The sequence below is a fragment of the Plectropomus leopardus genome, chromosome 6, assembly GCF_008729295.1.
Source record: "Plectropomus leopardus isolate mb chromosome 6, YSFRI_Pleo_2.0, whole genome shotgun sequence".
Lineage (NCBI taxonomy): Eukaryota > Metazoa > Chordata > Actinopteri > Perciformes > Serranidae > Plectropomus > Plectropomus leopardus.
This window is the reverse complement of record NC_056468.1, coordinates 23532198-23559386: the sequence shown is the minus strand read 5'-3', so window position 1 is coordinate 23559386 and position 27189 is coordinate 23532198. Positions and strand designations below refer to the sequence as shown.

General features: G+C 38.3%; 2 protein-coding genes across 2 annotated transcripts in view; one reads left to right on the top strand and one right to left on the bottom strand.

Moving 5' to 3' along the window:
• The window catches only part of ipo11 (importin 11), a 152007-nt gene extending 137157 nt beyond the window's left edge, over nucleotides 1-14850 (bottom strand). The window contains exons 1-4 of the mRNA XM_042488560.1: nucleotides 14736-14850; nucleotides 10357-10506; nucleotides 6446-6546; nucleotides 558-630 (exon numbers count right to left, since the gene is read on the bottom strand). Coding sequence (XP_042344494.1) covers nucleotides 558-630; nucleotides 6446-6546; nucleotides 10357-10494 — 312 coding nt within the window. The 5' untranslated portion in view covers nucleotides 10495-10506; nucleotides 14736-14850. The remainder of the gene's footprint in view (nucleotides 1-557; nucleotides 631-6445; nucleotides 6547-10356; nucleotides 10507-14735) is intronic.
• Nucleotides 14851-16614: 1764 nt separating this feature from the next.
• On the top strand, nucleotides 16615-25324 carry hsd17b3 (hydroxysteroid (17-beta) dehydrogenase 3). The gene is made up of 11 exons (XM_042488398.1): nucleotides 16615-16782; nucleotides 21659-21705; nucleotides 21905-21980; nucleotides 22556-22663; nucleotides 22908-22975; nucleotides 23451-23495; nucleotides 23834-23868; nucleotides 23988-24069; nucleotides 24153-24218; nucleotides 24358-24507; nucleotides 24671-25324. The coding sequence occupies exons 1-11, from the start codon at nucleotides 16632-16634 to the stop codon at nucleotides 24803-24805; spliced, it is 963 nt and encodes a 320-aa protein (XP_042344332.1). The 5' UTR covers nucleotides 16615-16631; the 3' UTR covers nucleotides 24806-25324.
• Nucleotides 25325-27189: the final 1865 nt, after the last annotated feature.

Here is a 27189-nt window from a genome sequence, read left to right as displayed (position 1 = left end):
TTATATCCCCATATGCAAAGCATTTTGCCTATAGCGTGTGATGCTGAACGTTATCTGTAGCTGTGCAGATTTATCATTTTTGCTTTATCTGTGAGGTTATTCTAGATAGCAGTTGCCTCATTATGTCCCATCCAAAAATGTAAACTTAAATGATCCTTTATTTTTACTTATGTTTATTGCTTAAGCTTATTTAGAGCTTTTTAGTTAACAAATGTAAGCAGATTGGCCATACTTAGTGAATAGGCATCTACATTACCTGTTTTTCAAAACAGTACACTTACAGCACATGTTTAAATGAAAGTTTTATCACCTTCTCTTCATTTTTTATCTTCATCATAATTTCCCTTTTTGTCTATGATATTTGTTTGTTTTTTTGTTTGAATAGAACAGCTGGTCTGACTAAATCTAGATAAATCTACATCTTGTGTGATGCTTTTACTCATTTTCTTTGTACATTATATGGTTTTATACTGAGTGATACTAATCAAAAAGAGTTTCTTTGTAGCAGTTTTTGATGATGAATCCATTTTTTTCATATCACATTTTTCCTCACTTACCTGATTGACAGGCTCATTGAAGTTTGTGATGAGACCAGCACGCAATGATGTCTTCTCCTCTTCTGATAAAGCACTGTGAACAAACCAACCAGAGATAATGGTGAGACGAGGTCAGCGTGTCGAGAGAATGGATAAAAGTAACAGTGACGCAATATCTCGACTTACCAAAGAAAGAAATCAACACAAAAATTAATCAGTACAGACAGATATATCAATGTGTGTGGTTAACAAGAATGACATACGTAGGTCGATAATTATGTTCGCCTGAACACCGGTGAAACATCACTGAAACACATTTTTCAAGCATTGCCTGTCTGTCTATATTCTTTGATCATGCGTCACTTATGGGGCAGCTTTATTGAATGGATTAAGGATTTTATGGACGCAGAAAGACACAAATTCTACAAAGGAAAAAATAAAACAAAGCCAAGATTTTAACCCTTTAACTTCGAGACACAAGCACAAACCACTGAGCCACCATTTCACATTATGACGACAGGGTGCCAGTCATAGAATAGAACTGAATAGTCTTTATTGTCATTGTATTGGTACAACGAAATTGAGGGTGCTCCCAGAAAGCTGCCGTACACTATAGATGATTTAAAGTAGCATAAGACAATCACAACATACATGCATACATGTTAAAACAGGTATTCCCTTAAAAATAGAGACATGAGGGTAAAATATGTACTCACTGAGCCTCATCCTGGCATTGTTGAATGCAGCTCATATCTTAAGAGACCCCTTATAATTTCATTTCGGATTCTAGACATGCAAACCTCAAACTTTAATATGGGGAAGATATAAATATGACATCAATCTGCCAAGTTGTTATGGGATCAATTAAATCCCTTTATAACACCAGTGCAGGACCTGCCAGCTGCCTGATTTAATCAGTAAGCTTTGGATAAACCCTCTGCTCTCCTCCAACTCAATTCTTGTAGTCTGCAACATGAGCCGAAGGTGTGTGCAAAAGAGTGACAGTGTCAATCTGTTAAAAAGAAGAGATTTTTACTATAATTTAGCCTGCTCTACCAACTTCAACTGCTGCTGGAGTGGGAGAGAGTGTTTGATGTGAGGAAGAGTGGGGAATGACTCACTCTGTAACCTTAGGCAAAGTGAGAGGAGGTATGGGTGGAAGACAAATTACTACGGGGGAGAGTGTAAATTAGTGAAACAAGATTTACAACACATATATTTTGAGAATCTGGGAGCGAGGCAAGCTTTAAAGAAATACGGGACGAGAGATTAAAATATATATTAACATAAGCAAGTGTGTGCCTGAGCCTTGTTTTGGGTTTTTAGGCTAAAGAAACCACAAAATCTGAGGACTGGAGGAAAAAAAAGAAAATCAAGAAACGCACAAAGATGGTTCACAGAGAATAAAGTTATCCTGCAGACACAAGAGACAAAAACAGCAAAGCTCCAAATTTTTTGGGGCTACTGTCTTATTTTGGTTCAGCCACATAATTTTATGGTAGGAATAACATTTAAATTTGCAATGTAACTACACAGCTTTTTCATGTTAATCTGAGGCGGGTTGTATATAGTCATTTGATCAACTATAAATAAGGTTTTCTGCTTTAACATTTTTCAGTTGCATGAAAACAACACAGAACAAAAGCATTTTTGGCATGAAAACACCTTTCCCATAAATGTAGGTGGTTAAGATGAGGTTCTCAGTGAAACAGATCATTCATCACAGCTGCACCTGCCAAGGGTTGGGTACCATTCACATCAGCCACCTCTTGTCAGACTCCACGTTCTCACCCAGTTGCCCTCTCAGGTATCGACATTAGGTCCAGATACATGTAACATGAACTGGCTCTCAGTAGTACTGAATTCATCTGGTTGTTCCCCTTAAAAGTGCCCTAGAGTCTGGTAACTTTCCTTTACTCTTGCCTTTGATTTTCTACTTCTGCTTTTTCCAAAAAGGTCAAAAGTTATAGGCATTCAAAGAGCAGTTGGTGCTTACGTAACAGTGTTTATTTTGTGTTTAAGTGTTTAATTCAACTTGCAAATCCCTTTTGCATGATGCATTTTGGTTTTACTTTGTTTACTGTGAATGTTTACATCATTTTTAGGTCACTCTAAGCAATGAAATGAAAAGTATTTTAAAATCCTTTCAAGGGAAAAGCATCTCAGCAAACAGGAATGAGCATGCTTGTCAGAGTTTTTAAAGAATTATGCTAATGTGAGCATTCTCCACTTAAATAAACTTGCGGTGTCTTGTAAACCTGTGTAGGCAGGGCATGTTTGAATGCACGACACACATTAACAAAAAGCATTCAAATGTCAAACTAAGGCACACTCTGTGTGCAAAAACAGACTGATATTGTTATAGGAAGATACCTTACATCAGTCAAAAGCCAGTGTATGACCTGTACACAAAACACCTCAAATACGCTTACAAAAATAATTCAACCAAATGAACGTATGTAAATTGAATTTGCAATATATTGCTCATAGCTTTCAAAAATTTCAATTTTCACGTCTGACACTGTGGGGCCACCTGCAGACTAAACTGAGACACGTGACAGCTGTCTGACTGCTGACAGAAACTGCTTTGAGGTACACCAGATTACTGAGCCACAGTTTATATTATTGTTATTACCTGATCTATGTCTTTCAAAAATGTCAGTTTTAATAAATGTATTTTTAACCTGGCCAAAATCTGTACTTTTCTGAACTAAAAACTTAATGCAGCCACAAAATTTAAAAAATCTGTCAATTTGTTACAATAATATTACCACTACTGACAGAAAAAATGTGTCCAGTTAATTCTAGCACTAACAATGTAATCAGGTCCACTTGTAACATCAAGAACCAGAGCGTTTCGGCTTGTGGTCTTTACCATGATGATCCTGATCTGGTCTGGTTAAAGTATTAAATCATTCTTTAAACTACTAGTGTTTGTAGTATAGGTTTAGACCTCTTCAGATTTTCTCCTTTCTCCATGCACCTCAGAAGTGCATGAAGTCTTGCCAGAAATCCCTTCTACTAACAGTCCAACTAGCCAGGGGACAGCAGCTGCAGAGAGCAATGTTTTAGCCTATTTAATTAATATTTCATCACTTTGTGATGTTGAGTTAAAAAACAATTTCTTGGATGAAGTACTGTAATTTCACATATCTTTTAAAATACCTTGAATTACACAAGTAAGTGGAAAAGCCACCAAATATAGCGATGACATTAAAGCTGCTCTGTTTAAATCAATGATTCAAGTCACTGGGCAGAGAGCTTCGAGGTGATTTTCAGTTACTCATTCGAAGCATCACATTTTTTAACTGACAGGGAGACTGAAAACATGGGACAGACGTGAGGTCTGTCTCCAAACATGGCAAGGATTGTTTCTAATGTCTGACACTCTCACTGCGCATGCTCTCGCAGTGTCAACACTCTGACAATTTGTGAATTCAGTACACATAAGCTAGAAGAAAGAGCCCTAAAGTGTTTTTTAAGTCATGCGAAATTTGGGCCAGGCTTTATCTTGCACTTCTTTAATTCTTGATGTTTCAAAATATCTGTCAGTTTTTTTGCTGTAAAATATTTTCAATCAAGAATCCATTTCAGACGTGGGAGACCTAAAAGAATATGAAAAACACTGTTGTGCCTTGTTCTACTTCCAGTAGGGGTATCTCACAAACTAAGTACTTTTCAGGGTTTTCCATTCAGCCTAGTTCCACTGAGTGTTTATTTTTCTGCTTCAAGATGAGACGAGGTAATACTTTATAGATCAGAAGAAGTAAGGTGTATATTATGTACAGCACGTATCCAACACTGAAACAAACTACAAATAAAGCCATGCAGGGTTTTCAGTCACGCTCTCTATTGTTTTTTTAAGATAATTCTCAAAATGTCCTATTGTCATTTATGCATAATTATTGCATAATACACAACTGATTCCGCTCTCATAATTCTAGCATTATAGACAAATGTCAGGCCTGGGTACAGTCCTCCTGGATAGCCGCAATAATAAAAAGTCATGAAAGGGAGATTTTTTTTCCAAGTTATGAAAAAGCAAGTGACCTTTTTCCACAGCAGACCTTTTGACTTGTCACAGCAGAAAAAGCACACGTGGAACTAATATCATTAAAGATGGCTTCATTACACTTAAGAGACCCATTCAGCCATGCCACTGAGCCAGCATGCACAACACCAAAGGTGTGGAGCAGGCAAACCATAATGTGCTTTAGTCATTAATTATAACATGAGATACATTTGTTTTCTGAGCTATGATATGCCAAAATATCTCTCAAATGGCCTATTTAGTCAGGATTGACTTTTCCTTGTGTTATAATGTTATACTAAAAGCTGGCTAAATAAAACTGATGCCAAAGTAAAGGGCTTGCTGTTTTATTTTATGCTTATTGAGGGAGTGATGCAAAACAAAACCACATTATCCAGTAATGTTGCACTGATCACAAATTACTAATTTTATTGTGCCTGCATTTGGTTACCATAGCTCTTTTCACACAGCCTGTTCAAGGCAGGAGTATTGTGCCATTATGCCACCTTGCTGTTCTGTATAAAAGGTATGATCTTGGCACAGGGCAAGAGAGTTGTCTCACCTTTGAGCTGGCAACAGAGGTAGTAACAAGTCGAAAAGAGGTTTATGTAAAAGGGACAGCTGGCAGAATGGGCCTGACGTTCTAACAGCGTGTTATGTAGTGACTCATCGCAGGAGATTTTAAAAGCAGCTAGAAGAAGAAGAACAGCAGCCAAAAATGTCTGCAAACTGGTAAAAAAAATTAGATTTGGGAGCTCCTAACCCTAACGAGCAAAGAACGATATCAGCTGCCATATAACAGAGGTGGTAAATTATTGTTATTGCCAGGTTACTGGCCACCGTCAAAAGGTGGCCGACATGTATGTTACACTAGAGGCAAATGTCGTATTACACGCCACGCCGTCATGCCTCGTTTGTTTCCGCGATGCTGACATGGTATCTCACACCTCAGCAGAATGATGCCTTTGTTTGGTTCTTCGTAAAAATGCAAGAGAGCCTTAGTAGTTGCAATACATAATTGCAAATACTGGTAAAAAAAAAGAAAAGACATACAATGTAATGTGGCCTACGCTCTGTACAGCGACACCACATAGTCCCAGGGAGTATCCAAGTATCAGAGTAATGGCAATGATCTAAAAGGTAATGACATAAATAACCCACGGACCAAAAGCCCTTGCACAGCACTTTGGCAAATGAAATTCAGTTTACTGAACTACAGTACTGACAAGAGTGGGGAAAAAAAACTTTAGGAGAAAACTTCAGAAAGAAAGAAGAGAAAAGCAATAATTTGAAGTGGTCAAAGAGTGGCCACAGAGTGCTGAGGCAGAACTGATTACCTCCGGCCAACCGCTGTCCTGAGAATTTAAGAGCAAATGTTCAATTCAAATCTAACAAAAGGCAGCTAGTCAGGTACCCAAAGACAGACCGTAGGCTTTGAATACTCAAAGCCGATCTACCACCAGACAAAAGAGGCACAAAGGAATAAACCCAGTATAAAATCAGAGCACAATGATATGAATAATCGGGATGGAAGGTAAAAAAGAGAAAGAGGAAAGCTGTGGAAAGTGGAGGAGGAAAAACTGCAGACGTAAGCTTTAACTGGAAAAAGACAATGAGGGAAATGAAGGCCATGAGGAAAAGGGACAAAATGTGGAAAAAAATGCAACTACAAATCTGTAACAAAAAAGATCTGAGGGGAATAACAAAGCTTCAAAAACAGGAAGAAAGATTAAAACTAATGAATAGAGACAAAGTAGGCGCGAACAAGAAAACAAAGGAGAGAATAACCAGTGGAAGCGAAAGCAGAAAAAGCCTACGATGGAAAAGCGAGAGAGAAGTTGACAGCAACAGGGAACTTGAGAGACATGCAGGCACTTACTGAGGCGCTACTCTCCTCCAGTATCTGTCAATGCCATTTTTGAAGTACAGCACAGCCAGCCACCTGACGTTCACATCCAGCATGTGGTTATTGAAGATATTCTATGGAGGGAAAAAAAACATATATGCTTAGCTAACATTGTTATTGTTAACTCAAATGGGTAGTAACGGGGAATTTAAGGACAGACACAGTTTAATGATGTGTGACAGCTCAGACTATACCAGAGAAAACAACTCTAAACTGAAGTATAATGATGCAGACCTGGGATGCCAATGTGCTACACTTTAAGGGGCGGCTCCATTAAAATGCAGGGTGCGCTGACTTTGTGATCTGGAGTGTCTAAGTTGTACACACTTATGTAGTTTTATTATCTTATAAGTGCTTAAAATTTCTGAGCTGTAAAATGTAGCCATAACCCTAGAAAATGTGGCTGAGTACTGTCACAGTGCTCTCAAAGTCATTCTCATAGTCACTGCAAAGGCAGGAGCCCCATAAAGAGCATCACATTTGAATATTGGCTGTTTTATTTTCAGGTTGGGGAGATGCAGGGACAAACATGAGCGAAATGAAAGAGGTTTTATTTTTGCTTTAATACAGATATAAAACCTCCTGTTCTGTATCAAGGGAGTGGAACGCCACTAGCAGGGCTGCAGAGTGTAATTATTGACTTGAATATGCAAGTAGAAATCTGCCCACTGCCACTAAACTTTTATTAGATGCAACAGTGCAACTGGAATTCAGCTGTCCTGGTTGACATTTCATTTATTGATGCTGTCCCTCATGATGTATGAGACAAAATTCTGCTAAATTAAATGAGACAGGGGACATCAAACACCTTTGGCTTAAGGACCACAGCTGCTCAGCACAAAATGAGGCATAAACTCAGTTGTGTAAATGGTAAACGGACTGTACTTGTAGAGCACTTTTCTAGTCATTTTGACCAGTCAAGGCACTTTCACACTACATGTCACATTCATCCATTCACACACACATTCGCACACTGGTGTCCGTGCCACCTGCTACTCAGTAACCATTTACACACATGCACACTCAAATGACGCAGCATCGGGAGCAGTGGTTCAGTATCTTGCCCAATGATGCTTCGACATGTTGATTGGAGGAGCGGGGGATCGAACTGCTGACCTTCCGATTAGAGGACGACCCGCTCTACCTTTGTCAATAACATCTTCTGAAATGTCAGAGCATCTGTGTCTTCATCAGAGATGAAAATCGAGAACTTGTTCTGAGTTGAGAACTGGCTCCAAATTGTCTGATCCACAGGAACTGTATTCCTCCAGGCTTATCAATAACTTTCATCAATGCCAGCATGTTTTTCATGGGCCTTATTCACCGATTGGTGTTTCATTACATTTTTATTATTCTCTTTTATTTTTAAGATTTTTTTATTGCTTTTATTGGATAGGACTGTTTTAAAAGTGCAAGGGGGAAAGAGACGGGGAATGACATGCTGCTAAGGGCTGAAGTTGGAATTAAACCTGAAGCTGCTGCAGCAAGGATCTTTGAAAATGAGACGGCTGCTCTGCTAGTTACTGGCGCTCTGGGCCATTATCAAATAAAAAAGAAGTATAAAGTTCTTTCAAAATAAACACTACCCTGACACTACAATTCACATCAGTTATGTTAATGGACACTATGCCATCTAATAATTAGTGATTGATCGTGCTAGAAAATGTCACAAGCAGTTTGGGCACGAGGGATAAAAAGTGACTGAGCAGCATTTATAATAACTTAAAGAATCATAGCCTGAAGTTGTCAAAATTCATCTTCTCTCCCCCTCTCTTTGTCTCCCTCTAAAAACACACACTCACACCTTGAAGAGGGCAGATGGGTGCTTATTTCAGTAGTGACAGCTGTGTATGATGCATAAAGTTTGAGGCTTCAAGGTCGGGTGGTCTAATAACACATATTTTTAACATCCCATTTTTCTTTTTGTGTGATTTTATATCCACTACTTATTACAGCTTGTTTGAAGTTCACTTTCTGCAGAAGTACCTCTACTTCAAAACAGATTTTTTTTTTATGTTTGGAGTCGTGTGCTATTTTGGGCATTCTTGACTTAGTTCTTTCAACTTTTTTGCTTCTTTGTCATCTTTTGTCTTCTTCTTCAGCTCCTTCTTTGCCTCTTTCTCCATCTCCTTCCTCTCCTTCTGTTTCTGTGTGTGCACACAGCCCTGCAGTGTCCTGCCCTCCTGGCGTTTACTTATGCCGATTAGGATTAACTGGCACGCTGTCTACATTCAGGCGCAAACAATGCTGCCGTTTTCTTAGGAGCTTTCTGGAAAACAAAATGTAAGAAAAAAAACGTAACAAGATATTGGTGAATGAGGCCCAATGGCGTCAAACTCATGGGTCTGTGCTGCTGGAAACCTGCCACAAGAAGGAGTCATTGTGGATAAAAAGAGGTGGTTCATTTCACAAAGAAAGATGACAACAGTGCTGCTTGAAATATCTGTATTGTAAAATGATTATGCCTTTTTTCTACTTTGTTTCTACACTGTATGTGGTCAGACTCAGAGAAAAAAAACAGTTGTGTTGATGGTGATAACTTTGTGTAGGCCAACTTGTTTTCCACACAGAAAATTTATCAGGAATAAATAAGGGAATCAATAAAGAATAGGACTGATAATCAGAATCGATAATGGCTCTGGTATCAATAAAATGTAATCAAGTCCCATCCCCAGTCTTCTATAAAAATAAAACAATTAGGGGTTAGACTTTAAAATCTGTCTTAGATCACTGAAGGGCAGGCACAAAAACACGTCTGACACACAAGTCGTTATTGTATATTTTAAATTGCAGATACTGTGTGCTGTGATTACACGATTAGCCAGAAAGGTCTGAAAAAATGAAAACCACATTAGTTTGTGGATCTCATATTTGTGGATTGGGTGCATGAAATTGTGAGATATACTCTGGCTTAAACAGGACTTTGTGTTGTCTATTGTCTCCGTTTTCAACAATGTATTCAGGACAAAAATATAGAAAATAATACATTTTCCTGTGAATGGAATAAGTCTTTGTGCCTCGCTAGGCAGAACACATCCCAAACCAATTTCTCCACTGAATAAACAGAGATGAAACTGAAATCCATCTTCTCATTTACACCCAACTGAGACAGTAAACAAACACATCTCCTAAAAGGCCAGGGTATTCCTTAAAGGATCAAGATAAGCTTTGCAGTGAACATGCAACAAAAGTTAGGTGCTGGTCAGCGCAGAGATGACGGCCGGCTGATTTATCAAATTTTATTTTCATTTGCAATTTTGGCTTCCAAAAATTTTGAAAACAGGATAACTGAGATAAAACAATTATTGTGCTGCATTCCGTTTTGCAATGATGCTCTCGTTTTGTCTTACATTATGAATTTGGTGCACCCAGTTCCTTTACAGTGGTGTGCTCAGTGTGGCCAATTTCACGACTTTCTTGCAAGATTTAGTGACTTTTTAGACCCTCTGGTGACTGTATTTCTAAAAATAACCCACTGCCAGTGCAACCACTACAGGCGCAGCATATTGTGCTGTCATTACGTTACGAGGCAGAACTCTCAGGAAGGCCACTAACATTTCATTGCATCACCCGAATGTGTCCATTAGTGGAACAAAAAACCTGGAGGGCAAGTCCTTGAGCATTCAGGCAGACTCCCACTGCAAATTTCGGACCGTGCCAAAACAGTAACTAGCACTATAGAGCATTAATCGCTCGAAAGTTCCTATCATTGTTTGAATTCAGCCACATAAAAACTTACTTAAGTGCATTAATAATGAGCAGAAACCCAACGCCGCCCTGCTTTTCTGTAAGATACACCACATTCATTAACATCTCCAGTCACTAAAGTTTTAGTAGTTGTCACTTCAGTAGATTTATTTCAATTATTTGATACCATCCCTCACCAGAAGGACAGAGTAGAAGCCTGGCTGCGTCTCCCACTGTCGGAGCTGCTCCTCTGCTGGCTTCAGCAAAGCTGTGTCCTGACTGGTAGCTTGGGTTAAGGCCTGCAGCACCACTGAACTGGCACCGTCCATATCCATAGCTGGATATATCTGCAGGGGAGGAAGGAAGAGGGAACAGACAAGAGAAGACTCTTATTACACTTGTTGTGAAAACTTCTGGCTGAGTTTATGGGGAAAAAAACCCTTTTAAAATAGATTCACCGTAGGGAAAAACAGCATAATAAAACATCAACTGAGAGCTGAGGCAGTCAAATTACATCTACAAAAAAGTGTCAGAACAAGGAATCTTCTGTTTTGCTTTGTTTGGCTTTATCCCTCTCTCACCCATTTTTATTATAGATCAAGCTGCGCTGAAATCACTGTCAAACATAGTGAGAAGGAAACAAATCCTTCTGAATAAAGAAAAGCACACCTGATAGAAACATTGGCAGTCATCTCTCCCACGCAGGGAGCTGTTTTATGTCCCAGATAGTATTCAAGCACCCCAGCTTCACAGGTCCAATGGTGTTTTTCAGTTTCAAACAAAGTACCTGAGTCAGTCGCCTCTGTGCCTTTGGCAGATAGATTCTCGGATAGAATAATAAACCGTAACCAAACCTACTTTGGGATCATGAATCCTCCCTTACGGACGTCATATCTCAACATCTCCAAAAGAGTTTGTCAATAATAGGATGACTGTTTATTTTCTCTTAACACAGCAAACATCTCTCCTTCTTCACTTTTGAGTGCATCCTCAATAGTTGCAGAGAATATCTCTGACAAGCATGAGATGCCTGTCAACTAGTCATATCAAGATATTGCAGTCAGGAGCTACAAGATGCCGTTATTCCACTCACTAATTAAATTAAAAACACACCTCTCGTCACAAAACAGACTATCTCTTTATGAAGAAACTGTCATCTGTGAGATCAGGAGAGGTAGTGTGGTCAAAGAAAGGTTTCATTCCTAAGTTTCAATGAAGATTATTGAGCAAGGCTGCCATCTGCAGACCAGAAATAAACATCCATCACCATGATCCAGTGCATGCTCCTGAAAGTGCATGTGAATAGGTGCCGTCTTCACGCAAAAATACAGTAGCAGTGCTTTGGAAAGACCTGTTGTCACATTACAGAGACAGATTATTTTTAAAAACAGTCTGAATTATTAATTTAGTAATAAATCTATTACTCTGTGAAGGTTCTTTTTCTGGTGAACCCAGCAAATGTAGCACCAGTCTGCTCCTAACGAGATTAATGAAAGGCATTTATGTCTCTGGTGGCGGTCATGCATTAAAGGGATCATTTTCTACATGAAACTGCATAAGAGATAGAAACCCATCTGCTAACCATAATCAGTGGTGGAGTAACTAGTAGAGACTTTTGAGTATCTGTACTTTACTTAAGTGTTTTTGGAAACTTATAAATTTGACTTCACTACGATTGAAAGACAATTACAGCACTTTTGATTCTACTACATTTCTACAAAGGCTCTCGTTACTTGTTACTTTTACTTTGAAGTCAGTGGAGGATTTTTTTTTTCTTTTCTAAAATGCAAAAGTCCATAAATCAACAACAAATTGTTTGTACTGACAACAGAAGTCCATTTCTGGAATTTGGTGGATGTTTCCCAAAAATTAAACTGAGAGGTATTTTTTGGTTGTGAATTTATACAGTTTTTAGTGAGATATTTCTATCTAGCAAAGTTGCTGTTAAACAGTTCACGTGTGTTAGTGGGATGTTAAGGTAGGTAATTTTATTTTATTTTTTTGTTATTTTATTCATTATTGTTGAAAGAAGCCGCATCTACAGCAATTCCACTGTTTGCCAGACAAAGCTTTGGCTGGAGGATGAGAAGACTTTTGTTTTGAACTAGATGATACCACTTCTGCAGCTGTTACATATGCAGTGACAGGAATGATCATTTTAACCAAAGATTATTGCCAGTTTTATTGACTGAATCGAGTAATTTTGGTGTCGGTGTGAGCAGCACTGGAACACAAACGCTTGAGCCCCCCCTACAGCTCACCCTTAGTGGAGCTCCGTCCTTCAGCACAGAACAGGAGAATTTTAACATTTTTCATAATGAGGACACATCATTTCAGACACAAATTAGTGTGTCTAAGTTGGAACACTGGACACAGTGCTCTAACTATTATTTAACTATTACAATTATTTGCTGTTGATCGATGCCGAAACTCCAGAGACCAAACAATTGTATTTGGGACAGCCTTAATTCTCAGTGCTGACACTGTCACCGCAAGACTCTCAAAAATGATCATTAAGGTCAGGTACTTTTTTCCACAGTAGGTGACACCCATGAAAAGGACAGGAAATCAGTGTAAGGTAGGGATGTCTTGATCAGATCAGAAGGATCAGTATTAGGCCTATCGATGTATGTTTAATAACCACAAACAGCAACAAAGGGTACAATGCTGTAATAAGTAGAATTGTGGCTGATTTTTATTTGATGTGACTGGGAATGTTAAAGTGCAGCTATAACACTACTTTGAGGAGGAGCTGTGATTATAGCTCTCATTTTAAGTGTTCTGTGTTTTGATTACAATGCTACACTAAGTGGATTTGAGAGAAATCTCTAAAAACATATTTTAGTTTGTTTACTGTTCTTTTGTTGAAAAACATGATGCACTAAGTGGCACTGTGATAAGAGCCATCAAATAATATTTTTTAAATTGTTTACTTTGTTATTTTTGTAAAAAATAAAATGAAATCCCTCAGGAACTGGACGCAGGGATGTTTTCCTATATTGCATTGCAGAGCTATTAAACTGTCGAGCATATACACCGGATTGATCTTTATAACTTTAAAGTGTGCATTGTGCAGTTGTATTATCCAGGAAAGTGTCAGATCTGGACTCAGAATCAGCAGATACTCAATATCAAATGACTCTGATTGGGATGGAGGGCAAAAAAAATTTGATCAGGACATCCTTAGCTACTACTGTCAGTTTTACAATTGTGTTACACCGTCTTTAACTATAAGGAGAGTATCAATACTCGTACAACATCCATACAGCTGAAATGTGGTCAGATGTTGTTGGTGGCACTTCTCTATCAGTCCACTGGATCTGTAACATCACAGGTCTCTTCACAGCATAAATGTTTTATCATCATTTTAGAAGAAGCACTGGTGGTACTAAAAACAATAGTGATGGCCTCATTCTATTCAAGTGTCCCAGTAAGCCATGGCAGTGTGACAGTGAACAAACATGCCCAATACCAAAGCAGCTTGATGGAATTCAGTCATTAGCATTTTATTATTTACACCTATGTTTATCCTACTGTGATATATATCTATTGCCAGATTTTTTATTTGACCGTTTCCCAACTAAAGCGCACCTTTGCACCTGCCATTCCCAGTACACACTGTGTTTTGACCAGTTCAGATATGCGTGCACCCTCACCACACAAATTTACAACAGGAAACTTTCTGGACTTGACGGTCTGCTATTGACAATTTGTAGAGCAAATATGCCAGCTGTGTAACAGGTAAATTAGCATGCTAGCATACGTGGTGACCCTAACAGTCAAGTGGTATTGTATTGCACCTGTGTGAAAAATCTTTCAAGTCAACACTATGGAGTCCAATCTAACATTATTCAGCTAAATTACCTGAGTGCTGCATATGCAATGGCCTCTGCCGCTAATACAAGCTAACGTTAACCTGGCTTTCAAATTATGACTGAGAAAATATGTAAGCTAGCAGCATAACTTCATCAGCGCGCTAATAAACGCTAAATGCTGGAAGCATTAACTTTAATTCATCAGCTAAAACGTTATCTTCGGTGCGATAAAGATTGATTTAACTAAAATTGTATTCGTCCTGGTCCATTAAATATACATCTATATGCAGCATTAAAGAAAAGAAACGTTGTGATAAATGACTTCAACATCCACACACAGTAACATCTGCTAAACTGCCTGTCTGTAGAGAGGGTTACTTAGTTTTTGAAGCGCAGAGAACCAAACAAAGCTCAATGGTAACTTAAGGGTTCAAAAAATAGTGGCAACTGTACCATTAACGTTACATTTCTCACAATTTACTTCATTAGCTCTGAAATATTCACAATATAGTCCAGGTGGCTCTTGTGGACCTCTGTGTGTGTGCCATGTATAATAAAAATAAGACACCCGTACGTTCACTAATGCAAGTGGCGACGCTGAGTTTCAAAATTGTGCATACCCCAAACACCAAGCTAACTTTGGGCTAGCTAGCAAGCTAAACTTATTCAACGCGTAACCAAAGGCCGACAGCGTCCGTGATGATAAACAACGTCTTTATTCAAGCAAATGTGTCACAACAGAAACATAAAACCGGACTCACCTGAAAGTACGACGGTAGAAAAACGGAATCTGTGCCGTAGCAGTGGCTGCTAAAGCTCTGCCAATGGTAATGTAATGGGAGATGGAAACACACGCTTGTAGGAATGGCGCGAGCAACACAGCAGGCGCGCGCTGATGACGTGTGAGGTTTAGCAGGAGTCCGTCGTCATGAATGAATGGAGCCAGCTGCTGCTGTATGCTGCAGATACACAGACGGGAGTATCATCAGTGCCCCTTACCATCAACATTGTTGTCTTTTGGATGTATTTATAGCATGCTGAAGCTATGCATTAATAAAACTATAACTTTTTTTGAATTTTGCGTTTTAAGAAATTATATGGCATAGCAACACAGGAGTAAACAACGCAATAGAAAAAAACTGGACCCTAGAAATGAAATACATACACACGCACATATATACACGAAGAGATAGATAGATAGATAGATAGATAGATAGATAGATAGATAGATAGATAGATAGATAGATAGATAGATAGATAGAATCTCACAACAGTCTAAACCCCCCAAAATTTAAATTTAGAATGCACAAAAATCCTCACAATTAAGAAGCTGGGCCCAAGGAGTGTTGGCATTTTTTGTTAAAGAGACTACATAATGACTTAAATAGAAAATTCATTATCAAAATATCTAATATTATATCAAAATTGTTGCAATTGAATGATCGGTTAATGTTATCACAGTATGTATTCATATTCCAGCATGGCAATTTAAATTGTCAGAATATATCAGAATGGCCAGACTTAATTAATTTAGCAAATTAAATACCTGTTTAGTCAAATCAAGAAGAATCAATCAAGCCAGAGGATACACAGTAACATAAAAATCCAAATGAAGTTGTGTTTCTGGCCACCTAACAAGTACAACATTCACTTCTTGCCAACCAGCTAAACAGGTTCTGAAAGATGGGTTGTTAGAAGCTCCGTTTTCTCACCCAGTCACATGTTTATTTTGGCTCTGCACCAGAGAGTATACATCCCTTTTCACAGTTGACCTAACATACTCATACAAAGATAAACATCTTCTTACATGTTCATTGCTGATTTTGGTGAATACAATCAAATGTGCTTTTCTTGCAAACAAGATATTCTGTATCATCACATAAAGGATACATGTAAACACGTGTGATTGATGTGGTTCAAAATGTGATTTGAAAAAAATCAATGGCCCTTTGTTTTCATGTAATTCATTATTTATTTTTATTATATTTGTATGTATATTTTATTTTTCAACTATTACCACTGTTGTTAGTATTCTTGTGTATTTTTTTTAAATCTGATTCTTTTAATTAATGTATTTATGCTTTTCTTTTGTTTTTTTTAAATTTGTTCCCAAATTTATTCTACTTTTCAGGGGTCCAGTGTGGGTAGGGTTAAACCTAAGATGGACATTTACACACCCTGCACACATAACAGGAGCAATTACCACACATACAGTGTGTCATTCAGGAAGGCATTGAAAAAGTGCAAGTATTGAGGGCAAATAGTTTGTATGTATTTGCACAGAACCAAAGTACAAGTACTGTACGTCTGCAAAGGACAAACAGGTAAAAGGCAAGTCAGTTTTGAAAATATGACAAATTTTAGTCAGCCTGCAACTCTCCACACAACATCTCATCAGTTTTGAGTGAAATGTACATATGCTATTCATGTGTGTACATGCAAGTTAGAGGTAGACTGAGTGTGTGGTGAGAGTGAGTGTGTGTGTGTGTGTGTGTGTGGGGGGGGGGGGGGGGGGGGGGGGTTCTTCAAATGGGAGTGTCCTCTGGCAGGGTTATTCCCTTCTCTTTCTGCTGTGCTTTTTTTATAGTGAATCACTGAACTAAAAACTTTCAGAGCAGCCAGTTTAAAGCTGGAGTTTCTTGTTGTGCCGGACAAGCATGGATTTAATGGAACTGTTTTTCATTTCAGTTGGTGCTACAGTTATTGTCTTCTATGGAGTGAAACTTCTACTTTTCAGTAGGATGCTTTTTCCAAAAATGTGGTTTCCACTGTCGAAGTCCTTTTTCACCTCTATGGGAGAGTGGGCAGGTGAGCTGTGTATGCGTGCATGCATGCATGTGTATCTCTATGTGTGCATGTACTATAATGTATATCAGACCTACATTGGGCCACAATGTGGAAAATTAAATCAAGGACTTTGATACATGACAAATGGCATCAGGACAATTTAGATGTCAAAAGCAGTCACAACTTATTTAAAGTTTATGGTCAAACACATTATGTTTAACTGTGTAATTATCCATGGTCATGATGTGCCTGTGCATGCAAAAACACTGACAAAAAAAGTTTACTCTGCTCACTGTTGGATGAAGAACATTTGGCAGAAAAACTGTAAAGGAAAAGTAGAGTTTCCAGTTCTTGACTTGCTCAGACTTTTCACTGATACACATGATTACACTTGTGTAACATTTAAATAAAACTGACTTGACTTGACTTGACTTGAACCTAAAGTGCCAAGTTCAGGCTTGTTCTTACAGCTGTTTACATTTGCAGAAAGAAAATGTCATCAATGTTATTCATGTATCTGCAAAAAATGTTGCTGCTCAAATCACATTTTTCTTCACTTAAACAAAACATTTGCCCTGAATTTATCTGCAAAATGTTCACTAACAATGTGGTTAAATAATAGCATTTGTATGACAAGGGAGGCAATCTGGTGTCAAGGAGTAACAATCACATTGCACAATACTACTGTCAGTATAAACTCCTCGGTTCTCCAAGATCATTTTGCAACCAAATGCATTTAGGGTAGGTTGACACAGGATATTAAGGACAGTTATGAAAGCACTACTGCTTTCTCCAACTGGTGCGGGGAATCAAACTTGTAAGCATCAACTTAAAGACAGTGTCAGTGCGTTTTAAGCTAAACTGTGGTCACACAGTCTGCTCTGGCTCCCCTCACCCTTCGTCTGTTAGTAATTACACCAAAATATTCCTCTGCAGGTCCCAGAGCAGTCTCATCAATTTACAAGATTTCCTTTGGCATCTTCTGAATAGGTTATACAGTATCCAATAGCACTTAAAGTAGCCTCATGAAAATAAACACAATGCTGTGCTGATCTTTCCTTTCTTTCTCAAAGACCACTTGCATTCCATTGTAGCGCAGAGGGAAAACCGCTACCAGAACAGTTTGTTCTAGGCTTCATAAATCCTGTCCCCTTACATTAATTTCTGCCTTGACAATCTAAGATCACATTTGCATAAGTTCGTGTCTCCTTCAGAATTGATCATTCTCCATCTCAAGAGGCCAAAAAAATGTATTGTATGGTGAATGTGTCAATTTCTTATCTCCTGTAGAAACTGTTGCCACTGTTTGAGTGACGTTGCTAATAATGTCAGGAGCAGTGGCAGAGCCAGGCTGTCTGAGGGGCAGGGGCAAAAATAGGAAACAGTCCCAGCACGCAGAACATTTTCTAGCATGTAGGGAAGCCTTATAAGGCTTTGCATCATGTTTTCTTCATTTAAAGGACTATTTTACTTTTATCAAGAAGGCTCTCACAAAAATCTAATCTGTCTTTGCAGTAGAAAGACACAAATACAGTTGAATTTGGTGCTACATGACTCGAGAAAACAAAGAAAAAGGACGCTTTTGCTCAAGAGGTAGAAAACCTACAGCTACCAGAATGTGATGCACCTACATAATGTGGAATGGTCAGTGTGAAACAATGGCGGCTGGCCGGATCTCATATTACAGTTTAACAATAAGCTAAAACATGTTTCAGAAAACATTTGAGGCGTAAGCAAGCTCAGTAACAGAATAACAGAATCTTGGTTTATATTTGGTCAATGATGCCTTTGTTTTACCATTTGATCAGACTTTGATCCAAGTTTGAGAGACAGAGAGAGGGGCGGGTCTGTCTGTTGATCAGCTCTTTGAGTACATGATGGAGACAGGGATGGCAGTGGTCAGTGAGTGATACAAAAATGCAAAAGTACAGCCTGCATTTAGAGCAACAGCCCCGACAGCCAACAAAACACCTCCAAATGACATAGAATACGAGGGAAATGGTTAGATGGAGGAAAGTTTTCCACAGTTCATCTACACCACATTGTTTTGATACAAAGCTAGTTGCTTTTTTTTTTTTTTTTTTTTTTTTAGGGTTTTTGTTTATTTGTTTGTGTTGTTTGTTTGTATCCAACCCTTGGGGTCCAATAGTGGTCAACAGCACAAATCTCATGTTCTTAAAGCCACGATTTGTAGGATTTTGTCTTGACAGAGAGCAATACATGCTGATCTTTGCTTCTTTATATTTAACACTAAATGTGGAAGTGTTCCCCTGTTTTCTCTTTGTTGATGTAACCGAAAATGTGTTTTGGAGCTCAATCATCTCACTGTGAATCAGCAGCATTCACCATGGTGACTGTGGGAACAAGGAAAACAGTGTTCTGGCACAGTGTGGACTTGGGGTATTCTGGACAAAGATGACACTGAGAAACTGTTTTCAATAGGGACCTCTTGGCTCACCGCGTTTTCTCTGATCCTCTTACTGCCCACCAAGAAGAATCTCAGCACCCTCATATGTCACTGGTAATTATGGTGCTGAAACAAAGAAAAGGACAGAAAGTGGTTTGGGAAAACATTGTTCTCAAATGGTAGCAAAATAACTTAAGAACTTAAATAGAGCAACAGCATATTTCTATTAGAAAAAATAAGGTTTGGTCAAACACCATGGGATACTGAACAATGTCCAATTTATTGGCCATTAGGAATTTGAGTGGTTGTATTTGTGTATTTTTCTGTTAGATAGTGTGTCTGTCCCAAGTTTGTGAATCCTTTGCAGCAGCCCAGGTTCAATTCCAGATTGGGGCCCTTTGCTTCGTGCCATCCCCATTCTCTATCCCCCTTCCCTATCACTCTGTAACTGTGCTATAACAAAGGTATGAAAAGCCAAAAAAATAATCTTAAAAAAAAGAAGAAATTCCAGCACAGGACATTGCAATTCACAGACTTCATGTGCATAAAGAAAAGTGAGCAACTTGCCCAGTTCAAACCATCTTAATATTGTACAACCCAACTATTCAAGAATGTATTTTCAGTAATGTAATACTTCCTGTGGAACTATGTTTGCAAGAACATTTGAACTCTAATGAGTATTTCTTTACCTAATAATGTGATTTTGATAAAACTGACAATGTCATACCAATCTGTTATTGTTAAACAAGGCTAGCATAATATTAGCTGCAAGTGGCACCCATGTCCAACCACAGAAGGGCTAAATTCTACAGTATGAGTCTCTGGTGCCATTTTTAAAGCAATATTAGTTTCTAAGCAGGACGATGTATTAAAAAAAATCTTAATATTTGATTGTAAAGATCCATCCATCCATTTTAACACTTATTTAAGTCTGGATTGATGGCTGCAAGCTAAGTAAGGTGGCTCTTCCTGGTGTATACTGAGGTGTCAGATAGAAAATGTAATCCCCACATTGTGTTTAGCATGCACTGAATGTCTCCACAGGGAGACATCCTGATCAGGTGCCCAAATTACGATCTGTCTTAAGGAAAGGCAGTTCTACTGCACGGAAAGTCTGACTTTATTACCCCGACCCTAGGAATGAGCCCAAAAACCTTATGTAAGAGGCACATGGTTTACTCTTTTGGTCAGCCTGCACTGTTGACTATAAATGAGGAACATGGGCAGTCCAGTGATTTCCCACAGCAACACAGATGCTGCACAGAGATCATTCCCATGCTTCATCGTACCCTCATTTATGGCTATTATCCAGAGATATTTGACCTTCTTCACATGTCCCAATATCAGGAGCAAATTGCTTCAATCCTGGAGGTACTGACTATCATCATAACCACTTCACACTGAGCTGCAAACTGCCCCAGTGCTTGCAGGAGGTCACAGTTCGATGAAGCCAGCAAAACTATGTCATCAGCAACAAGCAGAGACGCAATGTTTTGGTCACCAAATAATTGTCTGGGTATTTTGTACCTGAGCTAGGGACAGTAGAGAGATGACAGGAAATGGGGAGACCACAGTGAGAGGGAGCATCGTGTTTTGGAGTTAAGAGCTTTTTCATCTGATTCTCATTTTGTAAGAAACAAAGCATGGCAAATGGATGGATGAAGCTGCACTCATGTAGCGCTTTTCTAGTCATTTTTGATCACTCAAGGCACTTTCACACTACGAGTCACATTCACACACTGGTGGCTGAGACTACTGTGCAAGGTGCCACCTGCTGCTCAGTTTTTACACACTCACAAACACTCACACAGTGATGGGACAGCCATCAGGAGCAATTTCGGGTTTAGTATCTTGGCCAAGGATAATTGGACACGTTGACTGGAACAACCAGAAGTTGAACTGCTAACCCTCCAATTAGAGGACAACCTGCTCTACCTCTGAGCCACAGCCACCCCAAAAATGTGAGCACATTTGTGAAAGATTAAAAAAAGAGGCTAATTGCTGCGGTCATGTAAGCAGCTACTAAGCAATCTTAGATCACTTATTTGACTTATTCCCATGATAACAACTCAAAAACAATGCACTACATCCAAAGTCATCCTGACTTAACTTATTCTTAAACCTCAGTCCTAGAAAACCATTACTTAATGTCTGAAAATAGTGAGAAAAGGAGCCTGTGAGCTCTGTAATCAGGGTCGGGAGGAAATGGGAGAGAAGCGAGCACTCAGAAACAAGCAGTTTGTTCTCAGCAAAATCTTTATCAGAACCGGGGAACATGTTGTTAGTACAGTGTGTCAGAACAGGATGGGTTGGGTAGAGTGTAAACAAATACAAACAAACACAATCCTGGGATTTGTCTGGCAGCAGAGGGGAGATGGTGGAGTGCAGCTCTGATTTACAGTGCCCCTGGTGTTAAGAATGGAAACTGCAGCAGAATATGACAACGGATGGAATTCATTTATGACACTAATCCCTGCGTCCTGGTTTCAGTGGTCACTGGGGCCTCAGAGGGAATTGGAAGAGCATATGCATTTGCGGTAAGTGATTGTTTAAATAGCACTGCTTGTGTTTGCATGTATGATAAAAATGTCTCTATTTGAAACTAAAGTATAGGGCACACATGCTACAATTTAGATCGTTTTATGTGCAGCAGTTTAAAAAAAAAAATTTCAGACCTGGGTAACAAAGATTGTATCTGTTTTTCACTGTCCATCACTGCACTATTTCTTCCCTCAGCTGGCTGAGCAAGGAATGAACATAGTAATCATGAGTAGAACCAAAGTAGCACTGGACCAGGTGGCCAAAGAAATAAGTAAAAACCTGTTTTATGTATTTAAATTTTTTATTGTGTCTGTTTTTAAAGGTCAGGTGTGTATGATTTAGGGGGATATATTGGTATAATTGGCATATAATAAATATGTTTTCTATAGAGTATAATCACCTGAAAACAAGAATCATTATGTTTTTGTTACTTTAGAATGAGCCTTTTATATCTACAAAGGGAGGCAGAGTCAGGCTGTCTGAGGGGCAATCTCAATAATACAATAAAGTCCACCAAAACAAATAACTAGTAGCATTTTCTGTCAAGAGTCATACGAGTTAAAAGTAAAATTGTTTTATTCAGTGTTTTTATACTTTGAAATCAGCAGTCTTTTTTTTTTTTTGAGAAAGTAAAAAGCTCCTGAACAATGAATAATTAAATAATTCTAACCAGGAAAAGTTTCACTTTGTTGCAATCTGCAATAATCACCGCTGCAACTGAAACCCCCTAAATCTTACACACTTTGCCTTAAAGACTTAAATTACATCCACAAGTAAGTTGTTCTTCATCTGTAAGAGTGCATAATGTACAGTATATTACTAACCCCGCATTCTTTTTCTTTTAAGGTGATACCACAGGGCAGAGGGTGAAAGTGATAGTGACAGACTTCATAAGGGACAACGTCTTCAGTGAAATTGAGGATCAACTTCAGGACTTCAACATTGGAGTTTTAGGTTGGACTTCTTTCTTTTTTTTATTCTTTGAAACATGAATTGCTTTCACAGACTAAATCAGATTTGCTTGATATCAGACAGAATTGTCAACTCATTACTCTCTATTTCCATCTTGCATCAGTAAAACTCAAACATGGTGGAGTGGGTGAAATTAAAAGTTTGGACCCAGGAAAATTTAGGAAAGTAATATCTGCTGATTTTCTTCCTCCCTCTGAAACTGGATCTTCATTTTTTTCTCCCCAAGTCAATAATGTAGGCATTCTGCCCAGCTTCGTCCCCTGCAGATTCCTTGAGTTTGCAGAACTGGACCAGGTCAGTCAGCAGTTTAGTTGTAAAGTTTGCTTGTAAATAAACAAAATTTACGTTTACATTCAGTGTTGCTCACTAGAATTAAATTGTGTGTATCCTTGAGCTCTAACAAATGTGCTGGATGCATTTCCTTCTTCATAAATCATTTGAAAAGTAATGAAAAGGGCACAGATAATCTATAATGATGAAAAGCACATCTGTTTTCTAGTGAGCAACACTGAATGTAAACGTAAATTTTTTTTTTTTTTTTTTTTTTTTTTTTTTTTTTTTTTTTTTTATATATATATATAAATATATATATATATATATATATATATATATATATATATACACACACACTATACTTTACTTTGTCAAGTTTTAAAAGGTCCCCGAAGGCGCCCCAGTTCCTTTAAAATCTGAACTGTATCCACCCCTAAATATTTCCTCCCCCTTATTATGAATGCAAACAGCTTACACATGTTTTTTATGCTTTCAGACAATTACAAAGGTGATAAACTGCAATGTGAAAACTATGGCCAAGGTAAGAGTGTGTATATGCTGTTACTTTTTTTCAAGCAAATGAACAATAGGTCACAATTTCAAAACCATAAAGTCTTAGTGACAGGTGTGAACAATCGAAAACTTTTAACTGGGAACAAAACAAAGAATCACTTTCCTCACAATGTTTTGGTCCCCAGGCCTTAAGCAAACCAACAATAATAAACAAAAGATAGTTCACATATATGAGCTTTGCTTGATGAAGGTTTGAAGATTGAAACGTTGAGTATTAGTGATGGATTCTTTGTATTCTTCACAGACAAATGAACTCTGTCGTCCCCTTTTCTCAGATTTGATCTTGTGTTCTTTTTTATTTTCCAGATGTGCAAAATAATCCTTCCAGGCATGGAGAACAGGTTTCCTACCCATGTTTTCTTCATTAGATGTAATGTGTAATACCATTAAATCCCGAAATGCTGATTAAAATTAAGTTTCTGGCCACAAATGTATCAACACTTTTTTTTCTGCCTCAAAGGAGAAAAGGGTTGATTTTGAATGTTTCATCTGGAGTTGCATCTGTTCCATTCCCACTGTACACCCTGTATGCTGCATCAAAAGTAAGTACTGTATCACCAGTGTGCCTCTAGTTTCTCTTAATTAAATTGTATGATCATTCATGCTCTAATTTGTGTTCCTATAGGTGTTTGTGGAGAGATTTTCTCAAGGTCTTCAAGCTGAATACAAAGATAAGGGGATTCTCATACAGGTAATCTTATTGAGACCCCACCTCACTTCAAATATTTCGCTTAAGGGAAGAGGGAATGAGCTGTTTTTAACTTAAAAGTGATTTAAAAAAAATCTAAACACAACTTTTCTTTCTCTCTACACTTCTCCTGTTTTCTTAGGCAGTGGCTCCATTTGGGGTCTCCACTCGAATGGCAGATTACATACCAACCAACATAGTGACGCTGTCACCAGAAGACTTTGTGAAAAGCTCCCTGCAATACGTTAGAGCTGGAGACAAAACACACGGAAGTGTGTGCCACATAGTTCTGGTAAGAATTATTCGCACAGCCATCTGAAAACACCAAATAATGCTTGGTAACATGCCAAGGGACTAATTTGTCCCTGTGTGTGTGTGTGTGTGTGTGTGTGTGTGTGTGTGTGTGTCTCTGTATGTGTGTGTGTGTGTGTGTGTGTGTGTGTGTGTGCATACAGGGCTGGTTACTGCAGTCTATTCCTTCCAAGGTTCTCTATGCAGAGTACATGCTGCACAGCTTACAAGACTATGTGAAGAACAAAGCAGCACTGAGGGCATCAAATGCAACTTTTGAAAATGGCAAAAATAAATAACGAGGAGCAGCCACGTAAGGACTTAATTATTATGGATTATTATGGACCTGATGTTGACAAACCTGTGTGTTCTGTTTCTCATTTAAATGTTGTGGTGACTGTTGTAACTCATGAAAGTAAAGTATTATTATTATTTTAAAGAATTATTTTATTAATATTTTTTTTAGTAACTGCACAGCTGTATTTTTTGTTTGTACATTTTCTTACACTGCAAGCAAGACACCCTCGGGAAAGCACCTTTATTAGTGGTATTATTTCCATCATTTCTCAGTGTTTAGAGGAGTTGATGCACCTTCACTTTTTTCCAAATATATATAGTCTACTCTTGTAATGTATAAACATATACTACACTTTATTAGGTTCACCTGTACAATCTAATGTGATACAATATAACTACACTGCTACAAAATCTACTGTTATGATACCTATAATCATAGTTATTGTTTTTATAAAAACAATAATTGGCAGCAGCACTGGCACTGGCAGGTGTTGGTGTGTGTATGTGTGTGTGTGTGTGTGTGTGTGTGTGTGTGTGTGTGTGCCTTGTTCCTCGTAGTAATAAATCTTGTCTAGGAATATGAGTGATAATGAGTCTGGTGCTTATCTGCCCAACTGACGGAAGTAACTGTCCTGTTCAGTTAGTCACCCCCTTCCCACACACACACACACACTCTGTTGTGAGACATACACAAACACACCTGTGACTGTCATTAGCATCCTCCTTTCCCCTCTGAAATGGAGGAAACATTGGATCAGATGAGTGCACCACCAGACGACTTCGCTGTGGTGTCACTCACTATTCTGATATCTGCGAAACCAGTTGGGGGCGGAAGAGAACTGATGAGCTCCTACCTGGTTCCTGAGAAATGAGAATACACCGGAGATGTGAGTTTGATAGCCTGCTGCTCACAGGATGATGTACAGTGTTTAAATCACACACAAACATCTGTACACATACATATGCAGAAGCAGACACACACAGCCATTTGAATTAGTACGTGCTACCGAGACGTCTGACCTAAAAGAGTCACCAATCATGGGGTGACCAGGCTGTTTAGACAGCTGTGATGAATGATCCTCCCCATGAGAAATAGCATAGGGAAAAGTGGCTTGAGAAAGAGGGGGGGAGAGAGGTCAGAGTGACCCTGAGTTTAGATGATCCATGCCTGGCCTGTCTTTTTGAAAAAGGCAAAGAATAAGTCTTTGTATGAGAATAGTCTTTATCTATCCCAGATTACATTTACACGTACAGCACTTTTACAACAACAGAACAAAAAGATTGGAACTACAGATAAGAAATGAAATAGCACACCCCTTAAAATGGTCAAAGGCAGCAAAAAGATCTTTGTAGAAAGCAAATCTATAATAATAATGTAGGTTTAACAGTTTTTTTTAGAAAAAAAAGAGAGATAGATAGATAGATGGATAGATAGATATGTTTTCCTTTTTTTCCCAAAATCTGTTTATGGGTAACTTTTTCAATCTCTACATTCAGTTTCATTTTATTTAATCTGTAAGTGCCTTTAAGGTTGAAAACATATTCTTATTTCACTGTCTGACTGATTCACAAACATATTGCGTATCTTCCATCATCATGGTGTTTAAACCAAATAAAGTTGAAGTTTAAAAAAAAGTTGTGAACAATGTTTGTACCGACTGCTCTGTCACTGGAAGAGGTTAAGGTGACCCTCACTTTCCTAATTTTATATATTTCCAGTCCTTGAGTTGAGTAGTAACTAGAGATTTACAGAAAGACCTGCACCTGCAACAAATGTATATTGGGGGAAAAAATCTGTGATCAAAATGTTAATACTATGCTGAAGAGAATGCGTACCCACAAAATTATCATTTGTGTATCAGTTACTCACCCTGTGTTGTGCTGAATTCATGAAGAAAACGTCATCCTCCTTGGTAAAGGAAGAATCCTGAAACTGAAAAAAAGGGGGCCATATGTAAGAACAGCAAAACTAAGTCAAAATGTCTGTTTACAAACTGTCATGCAAATCATGCAGTATAATCCAAGTCTCTTTTGTTCAGTTGTATGGTGAGAGCTTCCAAAACAAGTACATTTTCCCCGGAAACTTTACATTTGAGCCTGTGCAGCACATGCAACCCTTTATCCTTAATAATTTCTTTTCAATATATTTAACGTTTATGAGTGCTATTGAAATATTTTGAATCATTTAAAACACATTAGCAATGTCCTCCTGTGTTCACTTTAATGAGAAATTTCTGTGATCATGTAACATTCAATATAGTCACTAGAGGGCAGCAAATAGAAAGGTTTCATCATGTTTCCTGAATAACTGACTGTAATGTGGATCTGCAGCAGGCAGAACACACACACACACACACACACACACACTCACACTCACACTCACACT